Source organism: Cyprinodon tularosa, unplaced genomic scaffold, assembly GCF_016077235.1.
Source record: "Cyprinodon tularosa strain WSP-4 unplaced genomic scaffold, ASM1607723v1 ctg117, whole genome shotgun sequence".
Classification (NCBI taxonomy): Eukaryota; Metazoa; Chordata; class Actinopteri; order Cyprinodontiformes; family Cyprinodontidae; genus Cyprinodon; species Cyprinodon tularosa.
The window spans coordinates 80619-104146 of NW_024037970.1; the positions used below are offsets into that span (position 1 = coordinate 80619).

At 36.7% G+C, this 23528-nt stretch overlaps 1 protein-coding gene across 2 annotated transcripts in view; it reads left to right on the plus strand.

Moving 5' to 3' along the window:
- The first annotated feature begins 2851 nt into the window (after positions 1 to 2851).
- prom1a (prominin 1a) overlaps positions 2852 to 23528 on the plus strand; it is a 143212-nt gene continuing 122535 nt past the window's right edge. For both annotated transcript variants that reach the window (XM_038307956.1, XM_038307963.1), the window contains exons 1-13: positions 2852 to 3068; positions 5790 to 5920; positions 6775 to 6893; positions 8651 to 8683; positions 13753 to 13915; positions 16130 to 16265; positions 16637 to 16734; positions 16979 to 17048; positions 19084 to 19164; positions 19703 to 19812; positions 19901 to 19960; positions 20608 to 20676; positions 20863 to 20939. In XM_038307956.1, coding sequence (XP_038163884.1) covers positions 2879 to 3068; positions 5790 to 5920; positions 6775 to 6893; positions 8651 to 8683; positions 13753 to 13915; positions 16130 to 16265; positions 16637 to 16734; positions 16979 to 17048; positions 19084 to 19164; positions 19703 to 19812; positions 19901 to 19960; positions 20608 to 20676; positions 20863 to 20939 — 1337 coding nt within the window. In that variant the 5' untranslated portion in view covers positions 2852 to 2878. The remainder of the gene's footprint in view (positions 3069 to 5789; positions 5921 to 6774; positions 6894 to 8650; positions 8684 to 13752; positions 13916 to 16129; positions 16266 to 16636; positions 16735 to 16978; positions 17049 to 19083; positions 19165 to 19702; positions 19813 to 19900; positions 19961 to 20607; positions 20677 to 20862; positions 20940 to 23528) is intronic.

A 23528-nucleotide genomic window follows, 5' to 3' on the forward strand; every position in this document is an offset into this window, starting at 1 on the left:
GAAAGCAGTTTGTCATTGAGGACATGTGACGGATGTGACAGAGTCTGCAGAACACCGTGGCAAGCGATCGGCTGCCCGGAAAATCCTTCAGCATAAGCGATCTGGCAGTGGGTCAGTAATGGTGTGGGGTGACAGTTCTTTGGAGGGCTGCACAGACCTCCATGTGCTCACCAGAGGTAGTGTAACTGCCATTAGGTACCGAGATAAAGATCCTCAGACACCTTGTGAGACCATATGCTGGTTCGATTGGCCCTGGATTCCTCCTAAAGTAGGACAATGCTAGACCTTATGTGGCTGAAGTGTATCAGCACTTCCTGTAAGATGAAGGCAATAAAGCTATGGAGTTGCCCATCCATTCCACAGACCTGAATCCAACTGAGCACATCTGGGACATCATTTCTCGTTTCATTCACCAACATCATGTTGCGCCACAGACTATACAGGAGTTGGTGGATGATTTAATCCAGATCTTGGAGGGTATTCCTCAGGAGACCATCTCCCACCTCATTAGTAGCATGCCCAGGCATTGTAGGGAGGTTACAGTATAGTGTACAGGCACATGGAGGCCACACACAATACTAAGCCTTGTTTTGTCCTGTTTGAAGGACAAATTGAAGTTTGATCAGCCTATAGTGTGCTTTCTAACTTTAATTTTGTGTGTAACTCCAAATCCGGGCATCCATTAATAAATTTGATTCTATTGATAATTTTTGCATGATTTTTGTTGTCAGCAGAATTTAACTTTTTACAGAAAAAAGTACTCAATGAGAATAATTCTTTAATTTAGATCTAGTGTTATTTGAGTGTTCCCTTAATTTTTTTGAACAGTGTATAAAGAATATACATTGGAACAAAACCTGGATATAATCTGGTTCCTTAGGTGTGCACATCCAAAAGCTGACACTTTTATTAGATTTCATCACTTTATCTCTCTTGCTAGGACTTTTTCTGCATTACTGCATGAGAGTTTGCAAAAGTTCTCTTTTTCTTTGAGACTATCTTCTCTGACCTCTTTGTAACAAACCAGGCTAAGGACCTATAGATGGCACTTTAAAAGTAGGATTCATTGCACAGACCACCCTTGGTATAAGTTCTCCTTTTTTTTTCATCAGAATGTGTTGTGACACTATAAAGAAATGAAATCAGTTTTCAGCGGGCAACTAGAGACTATAAAAAGGTTTGAGGTTAAATCCAACAGGTGAGTCTTGTATGTATTTTCCCCTGATCTTTATCAAATATAACAGATTAGTTGGCTCATTATTAATGTTGCACCGATCCAGCACAAAAATTGTCGTATTGGTATCGGCGAGTACCAACAAATATGGCACCGGTACTATTTTGAGAGCCAGAAGTTTATGCAACTATTGTCAACCATTCCAGGTAGGCAATAAAAAATTCTACTGGATTCATTTTGTATTAGTCTCTTTTTCCTGCTTCACAAAGGTAGGCAGCAGCTTGACAAGCCATGACGGCAATTATTTTACATTCAAGTAGTGTGCAGTTCTTCATATATACACACATACATCAATTTCAAACAGATGGTATCAGTCTGGTATCGGTATCAGTCGATACTGCACAGCCAGGTATCTGTATCGGGGCAAAATACTGGCATCGGCGCAACACTACTCATTATGCAGGTTATCTTTTCATAAAGACGTGCTGTTAAAAGCTTGACACGTCCGTCTTCAAAACAGCATATGCTTAAATGTCTTAATCTTTATTTCACATAAATGCAGATTTAGATAAACTAGACAACTGAGTTATCTTCCTTGGTTTACGTTATAAAAGCTTCAACAGAAATGAAACTGTTATTATAGCCCTAAATTTGGACATAAGATTTGCATTCTTGACCATATAAAGAGATAAAAGCTGACTGAAATGAATTAACAGTTGTGATCTATATTACTCTTGAATAAAAGTTAAAAAACAACTGTTAGCTTGAGTTTTGTTTTTCTCAGTAGTGAACATCAAACCACGAGCTTACTTTTATTTACTGTCAATAAATTTGCTTTTAGTGATAACCTTTGATTAGATATCAGCTGTTTAGTTTTCTTTATGTATTAATTTGTTGTTGTTGTTTTTTTTAAATACAGCTTTTCATTTGCTTAACTTGTGATTTTTGCAATTCATTTGTGGCACAGACAGCCATGAAAACATGAAAACAACCACAAATATGCACAAAACAGAAACAGGCTCATGAGTAGATCTCATCAAGTTAGATTCCATATTTTTAAGAATTAACATGATCATTTTGTACAATTTTAAGAGCATGAGACACCTGAATAATTTACAATGTCCAGTCTTGCAAAAACACTTTGATGTAAAAGTTATCTTTTGTAGATTGCTGTTGTTGGGTAGACTTTAAATTTGAAAATATTTGATAGAACTTTGGCGCCCCCATGAGGAAAGTCTTGAGAACTGTTCTTTAATTAGATGTAACACACGGTTAAACCTAAGATATTTTTTTTAACATACCCTAGCTTGAAATGTTTAAAATTGTATGGTCTTTGTTATTGAATATAAACCTTTATTATTTGGTATTTTACATCACGCAAAAATAATCTTATCTATCCATTGTATTATTTTAGGCATTTTATTAATTGATAGGATATATGTTTGAAAAATAATAATAATAAAACCATCGTTGGCTTGTTTTAGAATTTTTATATAGTTTAAGGTGGATTTACAAAATATGACTATTAAAATATGAATAAGCAGTATGTAAGTATATATGTGTATACATAAATACATACATCCGTTTTTTTCTTTCATAAATATTAAAATATGTATATTTTGTATATTTATTTGTATAAGCCGCTCAGTTGACGTGTCGTAGAGCGACGCAGTTTGATGACGTCGTGCGTTGACCACAGTAAAGATGGCGGACGTGTTGGGGACCGAGCTGTCAGAAGAGAAAGAGAGCGAAACCGAGCTAAGAAAAAGACAGAGAAGACCTTGGGAGGATTTTAACAGGTCGGGAAAAAACAGGATAACCCCAGAGCTGCCAGAGACGCTGGGCTTTTTCGACATTAGTGCGGCGAAGAGGGAGCAGCAGGAATCCTCAGCAGGTAAGTCGGAGGTCTTTGAAGCCGCTACTGGAACCGTTAAACAAATTCAACCTTTTTTGCGTGTGTTTTGAGGCGACTGCACGATTACAGCGATTTGTTTTTATTTTGTTTTTTACAGTGGAGGGTATTCCGAAATTAATTAGGTACAGAATCTGAATTATTTCCCTCAGTTTGATGACAGCTGCTCTGTTTGTTTACAGTCAGTGCTAGCCTAATTATCAAGCTAATAATAAACCAACAGCTGGTGCAATAACTGAGTAAATTAAGGCATTTGGTGAAATTATTTGTTTAGTTCCATTATGTTTGGTTTTTTCCCCCAATTTTCAAAAGTTTGCTAACATTATTTTAGGTCCCTATGCTTACCCTCGTGGCTGTTCCTTTGTCCTACTGTATGTTGTTTGTTTAAATAAACCATTTTTTTTTATATGTTTAGTTGTGTTTCTTACTATAGTTTTTAGTAAGAATTCTTATTTAAGATTTTCAGCATCTAAAGTATCTATTTATTCACATTATATTGTGAAATGTGTTCAGATTGCTCTGCATGATTATAATAAAGGAAGGTTAAGGGGAAGAAAAAAAGAGATTGTGTCATGGTGTCCATTGCACCTGAGGTCATTCTTTAACAAGCCAGCACGCATTAGCTCTTCAAAATCTAGCCTAAGGTGATCCCCTTCCTTTAGGCCAGTTATGAATAACGCTTGATGAGATTATTTCAGCAGATATGCAGAGGACAGGGAATGGACTGTTGGATTGTGTTAAAATTCCTTTTTTTTTTTTTTTCTTATGAAAGCAATTGCTAGTTTTATTTGAAAATCAAAGACTTAGAGCATTGAAGGAAAGTGAACAGTTACTCATTTTAAATTGCTTGAGATCTGGTGTAAAGTTTCAACTTTTAGTGCTGATTTATTGATTTAAGTGATCATTTGCTGTGTCAGTTGAGTTTCTTAAATTCTTTTTTTCAGGGATTATTCTGAGCATTGAATATTCTTCATAAAGGAATACTTATTATTTAAACACTAAACTCGTCTAGAAAGCCATTTGGACTAAAATTCAACTCAGTGTTTTACCTACTGATAACTTACAAATTAATAAAAAAAATATATATAATAATAATAATTTTACTTCCTTTATTTGCAGTAGGCAATAAGTGGAAATGACTGTGTAGACAAAAGAAAAGGGCTCCAGGTTTTATGTTTGTAGTGTTATAATAATGTAGTAGGCTCCACTTTTTGTTCACATACTTGAAAAAATGCATATATTTCAAAATTCAATTATTAGAAACAGTCATAAGGCTTCACAGTAGTTTGAATAATGTAAAAGCTCAAAAGAAATGCTGCCTTTAAAAATACAAATTTGGATTCTTTTCATTCATATGCTAATTAGAAATCGTAGTTCCATCTTGATCATCAAAACTATTTCTTTCTTTCCAAAAGAAATACATCCACAGAATGTGTAGAATGGTGTAGAACAAATGTAGTTCAGTAGATGTTAGTGAAAGAAAGATTGTATAGTATACTATTATGATACATTGATATGATGGGTCCTAGAACTATAAATATTTTCTTTAGGGTACGATCCCAATGTCAACACATAAGGATACTGATGCTGAGCATCTCTGTGATAGCGCACAGAAAAGGATTCTTCAGTATGCATTGCCTTTCCTAGATTTAACCCCACCCCCCAACCTCAACACACACACACACACACACACACACACACACACACACACACACACACACACACACACACACACACACACACACACACACACACACACACATAAGAAAAAAGAAAGCAAATAGGCAAAACAAGAACATTTTGAGCAGGGTTCTGTCTTAAGGAAGCAAAGAAACTCAGAACTAGATTGCTACTTTCCGTCTGGACAGGTAGGATAAATGTTTGTAGGACGTCAAAATGAGCAGACCTACCTAACGGCAGGAGGAGGGTGGCCCACTTTCTGGTGGGAGGTTATCTTGTCACCCTTAAATTTTAGGTTATAGCTCAAGAACATCATTATAAATAACAAACCATGAAGCTTTGACCAAACCAAAAACTTCCAGGAAGCTGGTTGTGAAATAAATCAGTATTATCTGGTGCTAACTACATCTTTTATCATCTAAATGCGGGTAAACAAACACACAAAAGTATAAAGTACAAAAGTCATTCTAGGTTACATAATCTCCCTAGCTGTATAAAAAGCTATTTGCCATTAAAGTCACAATAGATGTCCATAGATATGCTACACTAAAGCTCATCTAGAGTTGGATTAAGAGGATTCGTTTAAAAGATAGCTGTGCTTTCATGCAAATTATGTTTCAGCTCCATTTTTACAATATTCATCTTAGCAGCACCATAATGCAAAAGTATTATGTAGATCAAAAACCCAAACAAGCTCATCACTTTTCTTTTACCCTTTTGAGACATAAAAGGTTGAAGTATTCTTGCTGGTTGCTGTTTAAAAGAATGTATAGCATTTTTTTCCCTTTTAGAATTATAAAATGAATCCTTAAAGTTTTTATCAATGAAAATCTAATGTTGTCCAATTTTCTTCTGTCTAAATTTGGTAAATTTTGCCTTTGCATTGAAGTGATCACAGATAAAACGGGCACTGAACTTTTTACCAGAATAACAATCATAGTATTGGAAACTTATTGTGCTGACAGCTGCTACTGTTACAGACAATGGCTTCGTGGTAACACTGTGGACCTGTTGTTGTTCCAGATCCATCGTTGACACGCTTCATTTGTGCAGAACTCACCAGAGGGTACTTCCTGGAACACAATGAAGCAAAGTACACAGAGCGCAGGGAGAGGGTATATACATGCATGCGTATTCCCAAGGAGCTGGAGAAGGTACCGTCTAGTTATAGCCATGTTCATCAGCCTGTCACGTTCAGTTAAAGCCATCAAGGATCTTCTAGACTGAGTCGCAGTTAAACCATTCAACAAGCAGATACATTTTTTCATTCATACATCAAGGGATTTTTTGATGAGAGAGGATTTCAATGTGCTTTTCTCTCTGTTTTATGGTCATTTTTAGAAAAACTAACCAAATGCAGCTTGCCATTCGATGCTTTTATAAAGGATATTAACCCTAACCTTAATTGATTTAAACATGATTTATTATTGTTTATAACAACACGCAGCATTTACAATTATGCAATGGTTACAAAATCCCATTTAGCCACACAATACTGAATGGAATTATTAAAATTCCAACATAATTTGTGTGGAATATTGTTGGAATTTTTGTTGTTCCCTATCTGGTGGCACTCATGAAATGCAAATATTTCCCAAATTTTTCCTCAAACTTTCACCTTATTTATTTTGATTGGATCTATTATTTTGTGCTTCTTTCGACGTACTTTTAAAGAACCTTTTTAACAACATTACAAATGTCTCAATCTTTAAAGGACATATATGGACCTCTTCTTCTTCTAATAGTAATTTAAAATGATGAAAAGCATGATGTACTGTATGCAAATTGACCTCAGTCTCTGAAATACATTGAGATAAACTAATTCTAATCAAATGTATACATTTAAAGATTTCAGACATTTTTATAAGGGTATGTTTGCTGCATTGTTAGATTTAATCCTGATTTGTAAAAAAAATAATTTCAGACACTTTTAATGATCACAGGTAGGGTTTTCCATTCTCACTGACAGCTGTTGTTTGGCACGGCGCTGTTTGTTTGTCTGTTCCAGCTGATGATCTTTGGCTTCTTCCTGTGTGCTGATGCCTTCCTGTACATCTTCACCCTGCTGCCCCTGAGGGTGCTGCTAGCTCTGCTTCGCCTCCTCACTCTACCATGCTGTGGCTTCAGGTAAGACTGAAGACCTACACTGCTGTCACCATCTGCTAAAATATGATATATCTGCAGACAAGTTCACTCCACAATAAAAGCTGCTTATTCTCTAACATCATGTTTGTTGAGAAAACTTGAGTGGTTTGTATGTATTAATTCTTTATCTTACAGCCCCTCAAAACCATAGAAGTTGTAGAGAATGCTAAGGAATGATGATCAGTACTAGAAGATGCTTTAATAGTAGCACTACTCCTCAATGTTTTTGTTTTTTTTTGGTCTTGCCTGAAAAACTGCTACACTGCGGAAAAGAAGTATTTGCACAACCTGCTATTTTGCAAGTTCTCCCACTTAGAACTCATGTAGGGGTCTGAAATTGTCAGCGTAGGTGCATGTCCACTGTTAATAATCATAATCTAAAAAAAGAAAACTCAGAAATCACAATATATGATTTTTTAACTATTTATTTGTATGATCGAGCTGCAGATCAGTATTTGAACACCTGCATCCAATTTATCCCAAATTAGATGCATCTGTTTGAGGTCGTTAGCTGCAAAAAGACACCTGTCCACCCCATACAATCAAGAAGAATCCAGCTACTAACATGGCCAAGACCAAAGAGTGATCCATACAATGTGAGGCATGGGGGTGGTAGCATCATGCTTTGGGAGTGTTTTTCCGCACATGGGACAGGGCAACTGCACTGTATTAATGAGAGGATGACCGGGGTCATGTATTGCAAGATTTTGGGGTATCACCTCCTTCCCTCAGTTAGAGCATTGAAGGTGGGTCGAGACTGGGTCTTCCAACATGACAATGACTTGAAGCACACAGCCAGGATAACCAAGGAGGGGTTCTGGAAGAAGCAGTAGCCAGTCTCCAGACCTAAACCCAATATAGAAAAAACTACACGAAACATTTGACCTCTGTAATAGCAAACAAAGGCTACTTTAGCAAATCTTAACGTTGATTTTCTCATGTGTTCAATTACTAATTTGCAGCTGTATCAAACAAATAATTAGTTAAAAAATGTATATTTTTTTTAGATTATATCTCTCATAGTGGACATGAACCTACGGTGACAATTTCAGACCCCTCCATGATTTCTAAGTGGGAAAACTTGCAAAATAGCAGGGTGTTTAAATACTTATTTTCCTCACTGTATCTTCAAAATGCATTTCTTTTAAAAAGCTCTGACATGCTACATAGGCATGTGGTTGAGAGTGTACAGTTGATTATAGTCCAGGCTATCTCACAAATGTGGATAGTGGTGGACACAGCTAACCTAAAAGAGCTTCAGTAACTAATGTTCTGCTAATTGAATAGATTGCTCTAATTACTAATGAAGAAATATTAAAACTGACCAGAGGTTAAACCGATTTAAGCCTGGTTCAGCCTGTCAAATGTTGTTTCAGGTTAATAAGTCTGGTCTGTTCTAAGTTCTTCTCAGTGTGTTACTGCTGCTTACCAGAAAGCACTGCGTTACCCGAGCTTATCCTGTCCAGTAAACAGAAAGTAGATTTGTGGGACGACAACATCAACAATGTTTTGTTGTGTGTACACACAGCTGGATGTTGCAAGTTGTTGTTGTGAATGTTGTGATTGGATCCAAATATGACAAAAGAAAAAGAGCCTTGGTTTTAGCTGCTATCTAATTGGTGGGAGTGTGCCCACCAATGCATGAGGACAAATGTTCACCTGCCCCCTCAGGAGAGACCTAGCCCCCCCTCCCCTTTCCCTTCTGTACCTGACTCTCCCTTACTTTGCTTCCCCTGCAGGGCACGCACATGCCCCTACTGCAAAAGAAGCAGGTATGCTCCCACAAACCTATAGTGGCTGTTTAAAACACTATTATCGTTCTGAAACCGGCCCCCGTCAAGTCCTCGTCTCCATTCATCTCCATACTTGTTTGTTAAGATACAGTCTGATATTACACATCATTTTATGATCTTCCAGGTCAGTTTTCATTTTGTTTTGTTGTTTTTTTGTCTGATGTAAAGATATGCTGAGCATGTTTGGCCACTTTTACCCCTGTGTCGATTATTAGTGATAGTCCTACCTCACCGCTATCGATCCGAGTCTTTATCGATACCACTATCGATACTTTTCTGTTATTTGGTGGAAAGACGATGCAACAATATTTTTTAACAGAACTGGTATTGCTTTTATTGCTTAACAAGTGAGCATAACAAAAACGTTTCTAGCCTTCAATAAACGTGGCTAATGTAATAGGCCACTTCGAAATGACATAAAACTAACTAGAATATATTTTCACAATTGTTGGTTAATGTATTGTCTACTGTCACTTTTCATCATGTTTTTAGTGATTAGGAGAATATTTAACAAATAAATAATTGTATTTTAAATTAAATGTAATTTTTGATAAATGTTGGCATCAGTAGTTTAATTATATATAGAGCAATGTACAACTGTATTACTCATGTTTCTCGCCAAAAACAAAATTTCCCGTTTTCTTTACGTTACACTTGAACGCATCATGATAACCTAATTGTCATTTTACTGAGCCAATCTGAACACATCATCATGCAGCACATCTGAAACTTTATTTACTTTTCAAGCTAACTAGCTTGTATGCTGCCGATTACAACACGGATTTCACAATTACTATTTTTAACTGACAGGTCAAGCTACAAAGTCTGTGTGCGCGCTTACCAGTGGTACTCTGAGTGGATGATTAAGATGGGCCCGACTGTGGTGCGGCGGGGCAGCAGCAGGAGGAGGAGGAGTCTTTTCCGTTCAGCCATTCTCGAGTCGCGAGCAAAGTTAACTGCCAGACTTCACTTGTTTTACTTTTAATATCTGTTTGCTTACAATTTCATTCCAAAACATTGGTGTACATGCTGCAGTGATTGGATTGATTAGATTTAAATGCTGTGACGCGACTCGAGGGACACACAATTATGTTACAGGACCTCCGGGAGAAAAAAAAAAAAACGACCAGACTCGATAGTGGTATCGATAAGCCCAAACATTATTGATTTTCGGGTTTTGAAAAAAGTGGAACCGGGTCCTTGATGGAACCGGGTTTCGATCCCCATCCCTACTTGAAAGTATTGGGTCTATGTGCTAAGAATGAAGAGTCTGTCTAAAAATTATCTCAGTATTAAACCAGCTGCATTTTGACTGATTTTACCTCTTTTTAGTCGAGGGATTTAGATTTCTTATTGAATGAGAAGTTTCGAACTTGGATAAAAACCTAATTAGACCACCTTCCTAAATTAGGCTTAAATTAACTTTCCTTTTTTATTTGGAAGAAGTTTAGAATCTCCCAGCATTTTTGCTTGATGTTGGCAGATTCCAACATTTGTCCAATTTTTTAAGCATCTCCTTTGAAATTAAAGCAACACTGCAACCTTTAGCCACTTGGGGCGCTAGACTTAGTTGTCTCTCCTTTGGTGAGCATAGACTGCAGTAAACAGCGCTTTGGGTCACATGATTCACTTATTATTTCACGTCATGTGCGCCATCCAATGCAGATCATTGGCGCCATCCACATCTAGTGAAAACTAGTGGAAATGGATGAGTCATACAACGCACTCAATGGGTAGCTAAAGGAAATCATCAGAAGCAAGCAGGTGTTCTTCTCACTGCAAACGTGAATTGTCTATGCCATGCTACAATGTTGGATTCAGAAAAAGATGTTGAAAGGTCGGACACAGACGAGAGTGTATTGGGAGACGGAGACTAACAAAACCTCCCTCATCCTTGGCCCTATCTCAGATAATTTTTTGAAATTGTTGAAAAATTGAGCTTTCAATTCATATAGTGGCATCTGGCTGCTCTTTTTAGAGGTTACTTTAAACTTTTATACTTTAAGTAGTTTTTGGAGCACATACTTTTTCACTTTTACTTGAGTAAAGAGGTCAAGTTAATACTTCAACTTTTACCAGATTGTTTTTAAACTGCAGTATCTATACTTCTACTTAAGTAACAAATGTGTGTACTGACACCACTGATTATTACATAGTAAGCTAATCCCGGGGTCAACATTTACAGTGTTGCTTTAAACTTTAATAACTTAAATGTTTTACTTCAGTTATTTGTAGAAATTCTAACATTCCGAATTTTTTAAATGATAAAAAAAAGAAATATAAAAAATATAACTATCACTATTCCAGTTCTAATCTGTGTTGGAACTATGTTACCATTATTGTTATTAATCAACGCATTACATAAATTTCTTATTTTTGCAGCAACTAGCACTGTAACTAATTAGATTGTAAAAGACAGTAATCCCTTTTCATTTCTACAGTTTAATCAGATTTGATATTTGTTACCTTATATAAGTAAGGACTACAGTATTCTGGTGGAAGCGCACTTGGAAAACGCAACAGCTATGGGCAACTTCAGCATGAGCACAGAGGGAAGACGATGGCACAGAGACGCTGATTCAATAACAGCGTTCTGAAAAAGTGCTGCTGAACGTTCCTGTGATTTGCTCATTATGTTTGTTAACACAGACTTTATAAATGTTGGTTAGATGCTGTAATTTAAAAAAGCCCCACACATCATCTTAATGCTGACTGACAGCTGCTGCACATGTTCTCTGCTTTCTTGTGGCTATACTGATAATTAATATATGTATTTATTAATCAATAACAAACGCCTTATATTCTATAATTGAACCTCTAGCTGTATTTAAAATTCTAATAACAAGTATGTTTTGAAAATTCTCTGATCCTTTAGTTCATAAAATGTAAACACATTGTTACTTTGACTAGTAATTAGTTACTTTCACTGAGACATACCTGAGTTACTTACTCATATAGTTTTTGGAGAAATAACTAGTAACTATAACTATGTAGTTACTTTTTTAAATAACCTGCCCATCACTGGTTAAAAAAAGTTGCAGGATTTCATTAAATCTTTTGTCTTTGTGGATTTAACTGAACTGAAGCTGATGGTTTTGGCTCTACTGACTGTGAAACCAAGAGTATTTTATAGGTAGGACAGTTATTTATACGTGTAACAATGGAGACAAGTTTAAAAGGGGGATATAAATGAAAACATAATAATTTGAAAGAAAATTTAACTGATGTTATCAGAAGAACTGTAATCTGGCCTGATTTATTCTGTGATGTCATGTACTGTAGGTGGTGTTTTTCAAAGAAGCTAGAGCTTATCTTAAAATTTTGGGTTTGTTCTGAAATCCTTTTAAATCATTATGGCAAGTTGGATCTGAAATAAGTCAGAATAATTCTGGCTGTTAGCATAATTGGATCAAATGGTGATGAGAAGTGATGCAGGCATGCACCATTTAATGTGTGTGATGTATGTGATGTATTAAAACGTCTCACATTTGACCACTGGATGGTGGTATAGCGCCAGAAGTCTACTTTACAACAAAAACGTTCAGGATTTGTTGATGATCAACCAGTGCCTTTGCTTTAGCGCCCTTTTCTCAGCTGTGCATTCAGAGAACATAGTGATGCTAATGATAAGCCTGTTTTACTTGCTGTGAGGCACTTTTTTTAGTTTTTCCGTTTTTCCATCTGTGTCGGCTTCAATAACAGTTCAGATTTGTAGGGGTAAAGCCTCACCATTACTCACCTCCTAAAACTTGTTTCCTCTATCCTTTTTTCTGTTGTTAGTAATCAACTGCAAACTCAAGTCAGTAAAGGTAACAAGGCCTGTTAGAGTAGTCTCTAATAGCAGTTAAATATTGCACTTTTTTTGATTAAGAACAAAGATTTTTTGTCTTTAACTTTGGAATAGAGCTTAATACAGCCAGCAGGATGGCATTGAGACTCCCTCAGCACTTTAAAGGTACATTTCTTTTTAATGGTATGTAATTAAATAACTAGAATAATAAACTCGTCGCCATTGAGAAGTTAATGTCTAAGAAGAAGAGACTGGCTCTGCGGGCTAAGATACAGACACACAGCTGACATTGGAAATATGCAGAAAGTGTTCAGATTAATCTCCCCTCAGCTCTTTCCAGTCGCCTCTGTCACAGTAACTAAATAACCGCTCCTATGGATTTGTCAGCTTTCCTCCTAACGTGCTCCACAGCTGCCCCTGCCAAGCGCAGATATTAATAAAATAAGCTGCATGTTTGACACACTTTATTACCCTGGGAAGACGCTTCTTGATGTTGCTGTTGGATATGACGGCTGATGGTGTTTGTTTTCTGTTTTAGACATTTCTGTCCAAAATGTGGAATCTCATTTTATATTATAACTGTAATATTTGAAGAAAGAGCGAGGCTCCTAGCGCTGATACTGCTGGGCTGTTTGGTAGATAAGAGCAGCCTGGGTTTATTTATACTCATGTACTTTAAACGGACAAAAGACATATTTCAAAAACGCCATATTAAAAGGAAAGCTGGCTTCCAAGATAAATGTGTTATAATGGAGATAATATCTTTAATATTTCATATTGTGCGCTGGTTGATATCATCTGTTGTTGCCCCTCCTCATTTTATCTAATTTTGAACTGAGAAGAGAAATTTCCCCCTGTCTATGTTATCTCTTTGTAACGTCTTGTGAGATTATAATCTGGGATCATTCAGCCTCAGTAACCTGCAGTAATAGGCGAGGCTGGTAGAGGTCTGTTGTCTGTCCATCAATGTTTTGGTTTACTGTGTGCCATATGGCTGCAAAGTATCGGCTTGGGGTAAAATCTGTGCATGAATCTTCAAACAGTCGGAAATGTCTTTATGTTAGTACTTAGTTTAAAAAATTTGTCAGTACACTTTACACCATGGTGTGAATACATTTCCTCATGCATGTTTGATACTGGGAGATACAGAGCAGCTTGCAGCTCAGCATGCATCAGTGCATTAAATAACACATGTCTCCGTGTCAGTGGAGGAAATAGACGATGAGCTTTCTGACTGCCTTCCTTTCTCTGTGAACAGTGGGTCACGGTTGCTGCAGCCAGCACAAGTTTGTGATATGCTGAAGGGGCTGATCCTGGTGCTGTGCTTCTCCATGATGCATTACGTGGATTACTCCATGATGTACCACCTGATCAGAGGACAGTCTGTTATTAAACTCTACATCATCTACAACATGTTGGAGGTACCCTACACTGCACACACACAGGAAAACAAAGGGAATCTGGGAAGCTTCTCAGTTGGGCTGTGTTTAAAGATTCTGAATCACTTGTATTAATTCCGAAAGATGCTTTGATATTGCCCAGTAGTTCCCAAACTTTTCTTGTTGGGCCATATTTCACAACAAATAGAAATCTATTAACTTAAAGCTTTGTCTGATGCCCCTTACACATCAGACAAAGCTTGCGCTAGTGTCATGCTAGTATGTTTTCATAACGATATCCCTCCCAAGTGGACAGAGCTCCGATCATACTGGGGGATGTCATTTTAAAAGCTGTAAAATATTAAATACAGACCATGAGTTGAAAATGAAGCAAACCAACATTTGGAAAACTGTAAATTATGCAGAAAAATGATTTGCCTCTTCGCAATGGAAGAGTCTGCACTCTCAGTCAGGTGAAAGGTAAGTCACAGAGGCACTGGCTAGCACATTAACCCTACATATTAACTTAGAAAAATAAATGTATACTAACCGGTAGCTAAATGCTAGGCATATGTGATGTAGAAGCACTGCTATAGGTGTGTAAGCGGTGGGTGATTCTGACAAAGTAACCTGCCAACGAGTCATGTCCACCAGAATTTGTATTCCCTTCAGCTAGACATAGAAATGGCAATGTTTTAGTTTTTGTAATGAAGCAAAAGAAGAGTTTTAAATGGCTTTTTACATCTAATATCTTAAAAAACTAAGTTTAAGATCTGCTTCCTTAGTTGAGATCTTCAAAAGAAAAGTGACTTGTTTTCAGGGAGACTTTATCAAACTTATAGGACCAATAAAATTATCAGACTTATGGAGTTTAAGAAAAACTGGTGTCGGATAATGGCCACAGGCTTCTCTGCAAAACTCTACTGCTGGTTGCTTGTCAACAAGAGTATCCTTTTACAAGTGGATAGATAAAAAAATGAATGCAGCTCTCCAGTAGTGTAACAGTTAACGAGAAAATAATGCCTGGTTCACAGAGCAAAATGAAAATGGCAACCTTTGCCCTGATTCTCCACTTCCTACAATCTTGCGATTGTAACCGTGATAGCCCTCATGATAAAATGATAAGATATTTCTGCTGTGTGGTGTTTGCACAGTAATTTTGTCTGTTTGGAAGGACATTTGATATCCTCTGGACCTCTAATGGGCTGATATTATTTAATGAATTGTCCTGGCCTGGTAACCTATTGGGAGTTTTAAAGAAGATGGCTACAAGTTTAAATCCTCCGAGCCAGTAGGTTGGACATTCGCCCGCATCCACTCTCCTTCCAACCATTAATTGTACAGTTTTCAAGCCGTTTGCCACGTCTGCCAATACAAACGCATTAGCAAACTATTTAGCCTTCCTGTTCAGAAAGAAAGCTGTAACCTCTGTCTGGCTTCTAAACCCTTTTGCTTTCTTCAGTCGGCTCCCAAGCTCAAAAGCTTGGCCGATGTTCACTTTCGTTTTGCTTCTTTTTTTTTTTCTTGGCTTGAATCGGAGAAAAGAGAGATGGCACCTTTTCTGAGCTCTAACATTGAACTATTAGCATCTGCAGTGCCTGAGCTCTTTCTCACCTGATTTTAACCTACCAATCATATTGGCCCAGAATCTGTTCATGTCGACAATGTCATCATAATCTAAAGTAAATATATAGTTAACACTCATAAATATGACCTTTTATTGTGTAATAAAACACATTTAATCTCAAGATGTTTTATGAGATTTCCTAACTGACATCTAAACGTTTGTTAGGGAGATCTGTTGGTGAGTGCGTCTTCCATCTGGCTGTGTGCCAAGCACTAGTAACAAGCCTGTTAGGTCTATGATTTTTGTTTTTATCATCATGTCTGACGTTTTACAGGGTTAAAAATCAACTGACAATTTCAAAATCCGGCTGTGTGAACCACGCATAAGATTAATGACTTAATAGCAAGTCATGCTTAGCCATGTAAACTTCTTAAACATAAAAAAGAACAATTGTATACTTCAATTAAACAAATCCTACAGGGTGAAAATGAACACTATCACAGGCAGACTGTAGTTCCTTCTGGTTTTCAGCCTTTGAAGCACTTTATATCAATGTTCTACAAGTCAGAATTGATTTAGTGCAGATGCTTTAATACACACTAATAATTCACCAGCTGATACCTTCAAGGTAACATTCACAGTTTTTTTGCAAGAGTAATTTATTCTCCAACCTATGTTTTAATTGTAAGGTTGCAGATCGCCTCTTCTCGTCCTTTGGTCAAGACATCCTGGATGCGCTTTACTGGACGGCCACAGAACCCAAAGAGCGGAAGAGAGATAATATAGGAGTCATTCCTCACTTTTTTATGGCTGTCTTTTATGTCTGTATCCTTCCGTTTTATCTTTGTGATAAACCCAAACTCTTTAGAAATATTATTACCTATGTTTTCTTATTTTAAGCAACAGAGATAAACAGACATAAGCTGGGCATTTAGCCATATTTTAAACTTGCCTGTCAATCTTTCAAACAAGGGATACCAAATACAGGAAAGTAAATGCTTAATTGGCGTAGCTATTTGTGTGTAGCCTTAACATTTGAGCCTTCAGTAAAATAATTTTAAATTCATTATTACAGCAACTGGATTTTGTCAACATGTTTAGTTTAGAGGTGTTATACCTAATTTCGGTCATCAATGAATTTGAGATATATGCTTTCATTTTCAAAGTTGTTTTTTTCCTGAGTCTTTCTTCCTCAGTCCTTCATTCCATCCTCATCATGGTGCAAGCCTCCACCCTCAATGTCGCCTTCAACTCACATAACAAGTCTCTGCTTACCATCATGATGTCCAACAATGTCAGTGCACACACACACAAGCCAGTATTTACACAGATACGTGTCACTAAACCACATTATACTAAAGCAGAAGTAGCTACTTAAATATTACCTCAGTTACTCTTACATTCAAAAAGGATAACAAATAACCTTTGCACTAAAAGTATTCAACAATAAAGCATTGAATCCCACTGCTGCAGCTACATTGCTGTATTCTTTTACAAGTATATTTAATGATCGCTTTTGTGTGTTTGATGTGTCACAGTTTGTGGAGATCAAGGGAAGCGTCTTCAAGAAATTTGAGAAGAACAATTTATTCCAAATGTCTAACAGTGGTAAGTTTTTCAGTCCATTAAATATCGGTTTTCACTTACCTCTGTTATTCTTAGCATAAGATATATATCTATAAAAGAGGTCAGAAGAGACTGAGCTGGTTCAAGTCTCATTAACTATGCAGGTTATTTTTGAGAATATTTTAAATAAGCATAAAATACTTAAAGCGACCCTGTTAACAAGGCTACCATCATATTAAAAAGAAACGCAGTTCCTTGTAAAGGCTGGAACACATTTACCCCTTTAGGTTAAATCCTACATAAAAATATGTCTGATTAGGTAAGTGTCATATTTATTTAGCCTAACAACTTTTAGCTCAGCTAGCCCATTTTTCAGGGAAGCTCGGACTGCTCTAAGGCAAGGGTCTGGGTCTCATAAAGGTTTCGATCCTCTTAAGTTACTTTGGCAAGGCTTTGACTAGAGCAGCCTGCTCAGAGCATTCATACAAGCCAAGTGCTTTACAGAATATATTGACCTGATAAATTGTTTAATATATGGATTAAAAGTTAAACAGTTCAGCTTTAATATTGGGGTAATTGATTGGTAAGCATTGCTACCACACAGCTAAAAGGTCCTGAGTTGAAGTGTCAGCTTCTGCATTTTAGTGGGGATTTCTCCATTCCAAAGACACATATGCTGATTAACTGGCCTGTCCAAAAAGCTCTAAGGTGTTTGAGAGTGTGTGTGAGCATGCTATACCATTTTGTCTCATAAGGTGAGGCCCTCTTCCTGTTGGCCCCTAATTGCATTTGCAATAAAACTGCAATTTTACAAAATGTAATTTTCAGCTCACACACTGAATTTTGGTCACAATATATTGACACTGACCTCTGCACTGCAACCCGTTGGGTGGCCATAATACATTTAAAGTGTGTTTGCTGCCACACAGAAGAGAGTTCAAGCTAGCATGCAGATCCATGCATGCGATTAAAGTTATTACCCGTCCATCCAACAGTAGAAATTCTGCAACAGTGGACCTATAGAAGCAGGATTTATTAATTTCCTGAAAACAACAAAACCAAAAATGAAAGATCTGCAAGGCTTTGGATAAGGCTTGAAGAATTACTACCTGTAGTTTCATAAAAAAGAGCTTTTGGTGTCAAAATGATGCAGTTTATTTATATATATATATATATATATATATATATATATATATATATATATATATATATATATATATATATATATATATATATATATATATATATATATATATATATATATATCGCCAGTTAAAAACACATGCCATCTAAAGGGACTTTACACAGAAAATTCAACCAGATCATACAGTCAGATTGATTTAGTTTTTGATCTAAGGAAAACAGGCTGATTTGCATCGTCTTATTGACTCGACGGCAATCCCTCACACCAAGCATGCTTATACCGACAGTGGAGAGTAAAACTCCCTTTTAACAGGAAGGAACCTCCAGCAGAATAAGGTTCAGTGTGAGTGTCCATCTGCCAAAACAAAAGCAGACATACAGAATATCCGATGATGAAGAGAGCACACACAGTTAGTCACAGTCACAGAAACAGGACTACACTGAAAAACAGGCCAAGCTCCCACATCTACAAAGGTGTTGATGGCAGCAGCACAGTTGATATTTGTCTCCAGGATGGTGTCACAGCCAAACAGGAACAGACCAGATAAAGCTACTATGATTAAAAAAAGCAAACAAAACATTAGAGGTTGAACTAACAAATACTGCAAAATAGTAGAATAGAAATAGAATGAAACAGAATGATGGAAAGGGGTCCTCTAGTGGTCTAAGCCTAAAGCAGCATAACTTCTATATATAGTAGCACAAGACACTTTAACTATAAGCTTTATCAAAAAGGAAAGTTTTAAGCCTTGCCTTAAAAGTAGAATTGGTGTCTGCTTCACGGACTAAAATTTGTCGTTGGTTCTACAGGGGAGCAGCCTGATAACTAAAAGATCTGCCTTACTCTGACACCACTGTGTGCAAACGAAAAATAAACTAAATTACAAGTTTTTTTTTTTTTTTACATAATTAACACATTTAATTATTCTTGCAGATATAAAAGAACGGTTCACTAGCTATGTTCTCCTCCTCATCGTCTGTCTCAGGAATATGGAGCAGTTCTCATGGAACCCAGGTAATTATTTGTGTTCCCTTTTAAAATTACATGTCATTAACATTTAGAGCGCAATAAAGATAAACAAAAGCAGCACCCTTTCAAATTCTGCCACAGATATAAAACCGAATCAGTATTTCTGTCCCAGTTGGTGCTAGCCTTTAACAAAAATCTGACAGTAATGCTGAGAAGTTCCTTTCTTTTTCTCACTGCTGACCCGCTGTAGTACTTTGGAGGATTTTTTTCCCAGAGTCTTCCTTCAACGAGGCAGTTAAGTCAGAGATGAGAACTGGGTGTTACTGTTGACAGCTTTCTGAAAACACCCTGCTTCTCCTGCCAGTCTTGGTCCATGCGAACTATGACAGCTGACCTTTGAACACCTTAAAGTAGCAGTCATTTATTTAATTAGAGTGGTGAGAATCAGTGTTTTTTTATTTAGATATCCTGACAGCAATGTTTGGGTTCTACCAAAAATTGTACTTATTTGTATTTATGATATGCTCTACATTTGGATACCAAAGCCTTATATTTACTTAAACACATTGTTTTTTCTCCTTAGACCACCTGTGGATGCTGTGCCCTGACGTACTTATGGTGGTCATGTCTGAAGTTGCAGTTGACATCATTAAACATGCATTCATCACTAAATTCAATGATATTACAGCAGATGTAAGACAAAGCCTGAGGCAGAATAACTACTCTACATATCAACTTTATAACTTTTCTAAACAAACACGTGTAATACTGGGTCCTCCAGGTGTACAGTGAATACAGAGCCAGCCTGGCCTTCGATCTTGTCAGCAGCCGACAAAAGAATGTATGTACATTTTATTTGTCCTTATATCGTTCTGCAACATTTATGGCTGTCAAAGATTGATTCTCCAGAATGTATTTGTGCTAAAACGATGCACCTGGATACACTGCTAATTTGTCATGGTAATATACCATCATCATCATAAACTTTATGTGAAGAGCGCTTTAAAACAGCAATAATAAAAATCTGTTTAGGGTAAAAAAAAACGTCACTACAACTACTGTAAGTCCTGCCAGTGTTAAAAGCCACTTCATAAAAGCAAGTTGAGCCCTTTTTTAAAATTTGGCAATGAAGGATTCTCCCTAATGTGCAGCATTTATTCCATAAACGGGGATCCTTAAAAAACTGTCCAACTGTGTTACATTTGAGTTATTTGCTGTAATTTGGATGGTTTTAACTACCATCTTTTGAGAAAGCATGTTCCATAATGAGATAGAAAAGGTGAGTTTTTCCTTTAAGTAAAAATATTTGTAATCATTTCTCATTGTTTTCATTCCCACTGTATTAAAAATGGTATCCAATACTGATTTTTTTTCTGGATATTAATGTCAGTATTTAGAATTTTATTATCACAACCTACTAACATCATAAAGCTCATGCTGTCAATAGTTTCATATGTTAGAGCTATAACCTTGTCTGTGACTGTGCAGGCCTACACCGACTACAGTGACTCAGTGGCCCGGAGGATGGGCTTTATCCCTCTGCCGTTAGCTGTTCTGGTAAGTGACAGCAATCTGTTACAGCTCAGTAACTGTAAACAGAACTTAAGTCATGACACCTGACTACCCATTCTGAGAACAACCCGTAAGGTCAGCTTTTAAATCCTACAGTAGGTGCTGATTGGGTTTTAGATTGTATTTTGGAACAAACTAAGATTTTGAAACGTCTTCCTGTTTTTTTTGTAGCTTATCCGAGTGGTGATGAGTTCTTTGAAGGTGCAGGGAGCTCTGTCATACACATGCGTGCTCCTGTTTTATCTTGGGTAAGCCTGGAGTTTTGCTTCACTAATTCTTCTCATCTTTTATGTTTCACATGTACTTGCTTATTGCCTAAATCAGTGGGCAGTTTACGCCCTTTGAGTGAAAGAAGTCAACACATAGTACTGTAATAAACTTTTCTTTTTATTATTGAAATTGTAACTGAATCTTTATAGAATCAAATGTATTTTTTGTGACATTCCTTATGAGATGAAGTCACACCAACATATTTAACTCTAAAATCTCTTGGTTATATAAGCATCACTACTGTAGCCTCACTTTGTGTCAGTTTCGTGGTGTTAGTGGATTTGCTGCCTTCCCACTGGGCTCCTACTATTGAAGAATTGACCTGAGGGAGAAGAACACCATGTTGTCATCTCTTGTGTCATCTCTGGCCTTCCTTTTCCTTTGGTTTTAAAAATAGACCTTGTTTGAGCATATCTCTGTGCCTGGGCAAAGATTTAGCTGACACAGTCTCTGTACCAAATGGCCTGTCACAGCGAACATTGTTCCACAGACCCAAATATGTCCATCTTCCAGTCATCAGTGTCAGAGTTTAGGCCCTACAGACAGACGGATTCTGCACTTCAACATCCGGGTGTGAGTGATAAGACTTTTATGGTGGTGATAGTATACAATGGTTTGGGCCTTTTTTAAGAAAGCACTATGACAATGGTGCATTTAAATAAATTAAAACTTAATTTAACTTACAGGGGATTAATTCTACAAATGTGCGTTTATCATAAAGCTGCATTATATACATTACTACATACTAAATTACTTATGAACTTTAATTTTTTGTCTTTTTTTTTGTGTGGTGATTATTTTACCACCATCCAATATAAGGTGCCGCTCTTTATTCCTAAGCTGAGCATCACTAGTATTTGCAAGAGAAGAATTGCCAGAGAGGAGGCATGCTAGTGGAGAGTCTGGTCCAGGATTATTTGGATTATTTTTCACCCTTATTGCATCCATGTGCTGCATTGTGGAGGAGCTTCAACTTCTCTGCTGTTTGGAAGGCCAGGATTTGATGATAGAAAACTAAACGGCATCTTTTGAAAGTCCTCTGAGAGCAACCATACAACCCACCCACTTAAAGGTGATTTTAATGGTAAAAAGTCTCTCCCAGAACTAGATGCTGGTTTATGCTAAAAACATAGAGCTACATGACAATTACCTTCATCTTCATTGAAACACATTGGTTAATAATCTATCAGCATTTCAGAGTGACATAACCTCTCTTTTAATGATAGGTTTACATCTCTGTACTTCGCTGATCATGTTTAACATATTTTATTAATTGTTTTTTCATCCATTACGCTAATACTGTAGATTCTTGTTTTGTTGTATCTTAGATCTAATTCCATAATGTGTAAAATACAATTTTTATCAGCTGGCACAATTCTTAAAATAAAGTTATGTACTGCTCCTTTTTAAATTCTTTAAATTCAGCTTATTTTAAAAAGATATTTAGCCCCTCATGTTAATGGAAAGATCCTCTTGATAAAAGAGAAAACTCTGGTTTTATAGAAAACAACCACTTATTAATCAGTCATTGCTGTATTGAACAGGCCAATCGACTTTAGATAAATTAATTAATCAATAACCTGGATCCCTAGTCTTGACTGTAACCCCATAGATAACTCACCTCTTCTGTCTTATTTAGGTATGGTTAATCAGAAGGGATGAGACAGTTGTAGCCTACGTCTCAAGTGTGGCTATTTAAACACAGCACAGTGAATCAACTTCTGGGGGGTAAAAAAAGGCCTGAAAAGCAGGACTTTTAAAGTCCTATTCTTGCTGGTCTAATACACCTAAGTGGATGGCCTGTTACCTTCTCCTCAACTAACAGTCAAGTTCTACAAACTTCTGCTAATCTACTAATTATATGCATCAAGTGTGTTTAAAAAGATGTACCTCCTGAAGCTGCAGGACGAAGAGCTCACTCCAAATCAGTAGTTTGAAGCTGTAGCCCTAGAGAAGGCAGTTTCAAATTAGCTCTATATAGGTCCACTTTGGCATCACCAATTCTTTAAAGATGCCAGTTGCAGCTGTATAAAACAAACTTTTGATTTCATGATTCCATTTAAGAAGAAAAGCATACTACTGGTATTATAAACTCGCCTACATTTATTTAGCTGTTTTAGCTATATTGTATACTTAAAAAGAACTTACAGTATGCTCCTATTTTATGAAAAGATTGGCAATTTTATGGCTCTTGAGGGCCAAATAAATTGGCTGGACAGAGGAAATTCAGCCTGAGAACCTCAAGTTTGACACATGCTCTAGGTTATCCTTTGTGCCTTTTTGTCCTTTTTCTACCAGTTGTTTTCCTCCACTCAATATTCCATCAGTACTTTTAATAAATCACACTTCTTTTGTTCGGTGTCAGTGCTTTCTCTTGAATAACCATGAGTTTAGCCTTCCTCATAGTTGTGAAAGCATCACACTGATATCATAATGAACTGCACAATACATCAAAAATGTCATTGGATGTTGTCATGGTTATCTACTTTGCAGTTGCTGGTTAACAAATTGATTTTTAGAGGACGACATTTTACATAATAATGTAGTATTTAGTCAGTTGGACAGAG